General features: G+C 59.3%; 1 protein-coding gene across 1 annotated transcript in view; it reads right to left on the bottom strand.

Moving 5' to 3' along the window:
• Positions 1 to 145: 145 nt before the first annotated feature.
• Positions 146 to 6,855, bottom strand: part of LOC144954409 (protein SDA1 homolog) — a gene marked incomplete at its 3' end in the record, with an annotated part of 19,838 nt that continues 13,128 nt past the window's right edge. Inside the window, exons 6-7 of the mRNA XM_078884911.1 lie at positions 4,075 to 4,151; positions 146 to 295 (exon numbers count right to left, since the gene is read on the bottom strand). Coding sequence (XP_078741037.1) covers positions 146 to 295; positions 4,075 to 4,151 — 227 coding nt within the window. The remainder of the gene's footprint in view (positions 296 to 4,074; positions 4,152 to 6,855) is intronic.

Raw genomic sequence — 6,855 nt, 5'->3', positions numbered from 1 at the left:
CCCCAGTGACCCACCCCCCCCGTCCCACCCCCCCACGTGTCCCACCCCTCCACGTGTCCCACCCCCCTGTCCCACCCCCCGTGTCCCACCCCCCTGTCCCACCCCCCGTGTCCCACCCCACGTGTCCCACCCCCACGTGTCCCACCGTCATCTGCGTCTTCTCCGTCGGCGGTGTGTCGCTGCCGTGGGGGGTGGCAGCACCTCGGCGCCCCGGCACGTAGCCCACGGAGCGCGTCTCTCCGTAGCGCAGAGGTAGTGCACATTCACCCGTCACACTCGCCTCGGTGGGTCGCCCCTAGTGACACACACAGTGACACACACAGTGACACAGTGAGACACAGAGACACACACAGTGAGACGCAGAGACACAGAGACACACACCAACTCACCCACCCACCCACCCACTCACCCAGTTACCCAGTTACCCACTCACCCACCCACTCACCCACACACCCACTCACCCACCCACTCACCCACCCACTCACCTCACCCACTCACGCACCCACTCACCCCACCCACTCACGCACCCCACTCACCCACCCACCCACTCACCCACCCACTCACCCACTCACCCACCCACCAACTCACCCACTCACCCACTCACCCACCCACCCACTCACCACCCACCCACCTACTCACCCACCCACCTACTCATCCACCCACCCACTCACCCACCCACCCACCCACTCACCCACCACCCACTCACCCACCCACTCACCCACCCACCTCCCCACTCACCCACTCACCCACCCACCCACTCACCCACCCACACACCCCACCCACTCACCCCACCCACCCACTCACCCACCCACCCACCCACCCACTCACTCACCACACCCACCCACTCACCCACCCACCCACCCACCCACCCACTCACCCACTCACCCACCCACCACCCACTCACCACACCCACCCACCCACCCACCCACTCACCCACTCACCCACCCACTCACACACTCACTCACCCACCCACCCACCCACCCACCCACCCACTCACCCACCCACCACCCACTCACTCACCCACTCCCACTCACCCCCACCCAGCCCACTCACCCACCCACCCTCCCACTCACCCACCCACCCACCCACCCACTCACCCACCACACACCCACCCACTCACCCACCCACCCACTCACCCACTCACCCACCCCATCACCCACTCACCCACCCACTCACCCACCCACACCACCCACCTCACCCACCCACCCACTCACCCACCCACTCACCCACTCACCCACCCACTCACCCACCACCCACTCACCCACTCACCCACCCACTCACCCACCCACCACCCACCACCCACCCACCACCACTCACCACCCACCCACCACCCACTCACCCACCCACTCACCCACCCACTCACCCACCCACCCACTCACCCACCCACCCACCCACTCACCCACCCACTCACCCACTCACCCACCCACCCACCCACCACCCACCCACCCACCCACCCCCACCCACCCCTCACCCCACCCCCACCCACCCACTCACCCACCCACTCACCACCCACCCACTCACCCACCCACTCACCCACCCACCCACCCCACCCACTCACCCACCACTCACCCCCACCCACCCACTCACCCACCCCCACCACCCACTCACCACCCACCACCCACTCACCCACCCACTCACCCACTCACCCACCCACTCACCACCCACCACCCACCCACCCACTCACCCACCCACCCACCACCACCCACCCACTCACCCACTCACTCACCCACCCACCCACCCCACTCACCCACCCACCCACCCACTCACCCACCCACCCACCCACTCACCCACCCACCCACTCACCCACCCACCACCCCACTCACCCACCCACCACCCCACCCACCCACTCACCCACCCACCCACCCACCCCACCCACCTCACTCCACCCACTCACCCACCCACTCACCCCACCCACCCACCCACCCACTCACCCACCCACCCACTCACCCACCCACTCACCCACCCACTCACCCACCCACCCACTCACCCACCCACTCACCCACTCACTCACCACCCACCCCACTCACCCACCCACTCACCCACCCCACCCACTCACCACACCCACCACCCACCCACCCACTCACCCACCCCACCACCCACCCACTCACCACCCACCCACACCCACTCACCCACCCACCCACCTCACCCACCCACTCACCACCCCACCCACCCACTCACTCCACCACCCACTCACCCCCACTCACCCACCCACCCACCCACTCACTCACCCACCCACCCACTCACCCACCCACTCACCCACCCACACACCCACCCACCCACCCACCCACCCACTCACCACCACTCCTCACTCACCCACTCACCCACTCACCCACCACACCACTCACCCACCCACCACCCACCCCACTCACCCACACACCCACCACACCCCACACCCACTCACCCACCCACTCCACACACCCACTCACCCACCCACTCACCCACTCACCCACTCACTCACCCACCCACCCACCCACTCACCCACTCACCCACCCACCACCCACTCACCACCCACCCACCCACTCACCCACCCACCCACCCCACTCACCACCACCCACCCACTCACCACCCACCCACCCACTCACCCACCCACCACCCACACCCACCCACCCACCACCCCCCCCACCCACTCACCCACCCTCCACCCCCCACTCACCCACTCACTCACCACCCACTCACCCACTCACCCACTCACCCACTCACCCACCACTCACCCACCCACTCACCCCACTCACCCCACTCACCCACCCACCCACTCACCCACCACCCACCCACTCACTCACCCACTCACCCACCCACTCACCCACTCACCCACTCACTCACCCACCCACTCACCCACTCACCCACTCACCCACCACTCCCACTCACTCACCCACTCCACCCCACACCCCACTCACCCACCCACCCACTCACTCACCCCACTCACCCACCCACTCACCCACCCCACCCACCCACCCACTCCCCCACCCACCCACCCACTCACCCACCCACTCACCCACCACCCCACTCACCCACCCACCACACTCACCCACCCACCCACACACTCACCCACCCACCCACCCACTCACCCACCCCACTCACCCCACCCCCTCCCCACCCACTCACCCACTCACCACCCACCCACTCATCCACCCACCCACCCACTCACCCACTCACTCACCCACCCACCCACTCACCCACCCACTCACCCACCCACCCACTCACCCACCCACCACCCACCCACTCACCCACCCACCACCCACTCACCCACCCACCCACCCACCCACTCACCCACCCACCCACTCACCCACCCACTCACCCACCCACCCACTCACCCACCCACTCACCCACCCACTCACCCACCCACTCACCCACCCACTCACTCACCCACCCACCCACCCACTCACCCACCCACTCACCCACCCACTCACCCACCCACTCACTCACCCACTCCCCTCACCCACCCACCCACTCACCCACCCCCCTCACCCACCCCCTCACCCACCCCCTCACCCACCCACTCACCCACCCACTCACCCACCCACTCACCCACCCACCCACTCACCCACCCACCCACTCACCCCACCCACCCACCCACTCACCACCACCACCACTCACCCACCCACTCACCCACCCACTCACCCACCCACCCACCCACCCACTCACCCACCCACCCACCCACCCACCCACTCACCCACCCACCCACCCACTCACCCACCCACCCACTCACACCCACCCACCCACCCACTCACCCACCCCACCCACTCACCCACCCACTCACCCACCCACCCACTCACCCACCCACTCACCCACCCACTCACCCACCCACCCACCCACCCACTCACCCACCCACTCACTCACCCACCCCACTCACCCACTCACCCACCCACCCACCCACTCACCCACCCACCCCACTCACCCACCCCACTCACCCCACCCACCCACTCACTCACCCCACCCACCCACTCACCCACCCACCCACTCACCCACCCACCCACCCACCCACCCACCCACCCACTCACCCACCCACCCACTCACCCACCCACCCACCCACCCACTCACCCACCCACCCACCCACTCACCCACCCACCCACTCACCCGGTCTTTCTTGTGCAGCAGGGCCGGGTTGAGGGTACGGTAGAGGTGAATGAGGCCTTTGGATGACATCATCACATCTACAGACAAAGACAAAGGTCCCCCGTGTAGCCTTGACAGGCTGCTGGGGCAAGTGCTGCTAGTAGCAAGTAGCAGCAGCGTCACTATGAAGGCTACCGGCGCTGCGGCACACACAGAGGTGCAGGTAATCCAACTTGGGTCGCAGAGTCGGTGAGTCGGTGTGTGTGAGTGTGAGTCTGTGTAAGTGTGTGAGTGTGTGTGTGAGTCTGTGTGTGTGAGTGTGTGTGAGTGAGTGAGTCTGTGTGTGTGTGTGTGTGTGAGTGTGAGTCTGTGTAAGTGTGTGAGTGTGTGAGTCAGTGAGTCTGTGTGTGAGTCAGTGAGTCTGTGTGTGTGTGTGTGTCTGTGTAAGTGTGAGTGTGTGTGTGAGTGAGTGAGTCTGTGTAAGTGTGTGAGTGTGTGTGTGAGTCTGTGTGTGTGAGTGTGTGTGAGTGAGTGAGTCTGTGTGTGTGAGTGTGAGTCGGTGTGTGTGAGTCTGTGTGTGTGTGAGTGTGTGTGTGTGAGTGAGTCGGTGTGTGTGAGTGTGAGTCTGTGTGTGTGTGTCTGTGTAAGTGTGAGTGTGTGTGTGAGTGTGAGTCAGTGAGTCTGTGTAAGTGTGAGTGTGTGTGTGAGTGAGTGAGTCTGTGTAAGTGTGTGTGTGTAAGTGTGAGTGTGTGTGTGAGTGAGTGAGTCTGTGTAAGTGTGTGAGTGTGTGAGTGAGTCTGTGTAAGTGTGAGTGTGTGTGTGAGTGAGTGAGTCTGTGTAAGTGTGTGAGTGTGTGAGTCAGTGAGTCTGTGTAAGTGTGAGTGTGTGTGTGAGTGAGTGAGTCTGTGTGTGTGTGTCTGTGTAAGTGTGAGTGTGTGTGTGAGTGAGTGAGTCTGTGTAAGTGTGTGTGTGTGTGAGTGAGTGAGTCTGTGTAAGTGTGAGTGTGTGTGTGAGTGAGTGAGTCTGTGTAAGTGTGTAAGTGTGTGAGTGAGTGAGTCTGTGTAAGTGTGAGTGTGTGTGTGAGTGAGTGAGTCTGTGTAAGTGTGTAAGTGTGTGAGTGAGTCTGTGTAAGTGTGAGTGTGTGTGTGAGTGAGTGAGTCTGTGTAAGTGTGTGTGTGTGTGAGTGAGTCTGTGTAAGTGTGTGAGTGTGTGTGTGAGTGAGTCTGTGTAAGTGTGAGTGTGTGTGTGAGTGAGTGAGTCTGTGTAAGTGTGTGAGTGTGTGAGTCAGTGAGTCTGTGTGTGTGAGTCTGTGTGTGTGTGAGTCTGTGTAAGTGTGTGAGTGTGAGTGAGTCTGTGTAAGTGTGAGTGTGTGTGTGAGTCAGTGAGTCTGTGTGTGTGTGAGTGTGTGTGTGTGTGTGAGTGAGTCTGTGTAAGTGTGTGAGTGTGTGAGTCAGTGAGTCTGTGTGTGTGAGTCTGTGTGTGTGTGAGTCTGTGTAAGTGTGTGAGTGTGAGTGTGAGTGAGTCTGTGTAAGTGTGAGTGTGTGTGTGAGTCAGTGAGTCTGTGTGTGTGTGAGTGTGAGTCTGTGTGTGTGAGTGAGTCTGTGTAAGTGTGTGAGTGTGTGAGTGAGTGAGTCTGTGTAAGTGTGTGAGTGTGTGAGTCAGTGAGTCTGTGTGTGTGAGGGTGAGTCTGTGTGTGTGTGTGTGTGAGTCTGAGTGAGTCTGTGAGTGTGTGTGTCTGTGTAAGTGTGTGAGTGTGTGTGTGAGTGAGTGAGTGTATGAGTGAGTGTATGAGTGAGAGTATGAGTGAGTGAGTGTATGAGTGAGTGTATGAGTGAGTGTATGAGTGAGTGAGTGTATGAGTGAGAGTATGAGTGAGTGAGTGTATGAGTGAGTGTATGAGTGAGTGTATGAGTGAGTGAGTGTATGAGTGAGTGAGTGTATGAGTGAGTGTATGAGTGAGTGTATGAGTGAGAGTATGAGTGAGTGAGTGTATGAGTGAGTGAGTGTATGAGTGAGTGTATGAGTGAGTGTATGAGTGAGTGAGTGTATGAGTGAGAGTATGAGTGAGTGAGTGTATGAGTGAGTGTATGAGTGAGTGTATGAGTGAGAGTATGAGTGAGTGAGTGTATGAGTGAGTGAGTGTATGAGTGAGTGAGTGTATGAGTGAGTGTATGAGTGAGAGTATGAGTGAGTGAGTGTATGAGTGAGTGTATGAGTGAGTGTATGAGTGAGTGTATGAGTGAGTGAGTGTATGAGTGAGAGTATGAGTGAGTGAGTGTATGAGTGAGTGAGTGTATGAGTGAGTGTATGAGTGAGTGTATGAGTGAGTGAGTGTATGAGTGAGAGTATGAGTGAGTGAGTGTATGAGTGAGTGTATGAGTGAGTGTATGAGTGAGAGTATGAGTGAGTGAGTGTATGAGTGAGTGAGTGTATGAGTGAGTGAGTGTATGAGTGAGTGTATGAGTGAGAGTATGAGTGAGTGAGTGTATGAGTGAGTGTATGAGTGAGTGTATGAGTGAGTGTATGAGTGAGTGAGTGTATGAGTGAGAGTATGAGTGAGTGAGTGTATGAGTGAGTGTATGAGTGAGTGTATGAGTGAGAGTATGAGTGAGTGAGTGTATGAGTGAGTGAGTGTATGAGTGAGTGTATGAGTGAGTGTATGAGTGAGTGTATGAGTGAGTGAGTGTATGAGTGAGTGTATGAGTGAGTGTATGAGTGAGTGTATGAGTGAGTGTATGAGTGAGTGTATGAGTGAGTGAGTGTGTGAGTGAGTGAGTGTATGAGTGAGTGAGTGTATGAGTG

The sequence above is a fragment of the Lampetra fluviatilis genome, unplaced genomic scaffold, assembly GCF_964198595.1.
Source record: "Lampetra fluviatilis unplaced genomic scaffold, kcLamFluv1.1 SCAFFOLD_1301, whole genome shotgun sequence".
Lineage (NCBI taxonomy): Eukaryota > Metazoa > Chordata > Hyperoartia > Petromyzontiformes > Petromyzontidae > Lampetra > Lampetra fluviatilis.
Note: the sequence above shows the minus strand (reverse complement) of the source record. Positions and strands in the feature narration are given on the sequence as shown.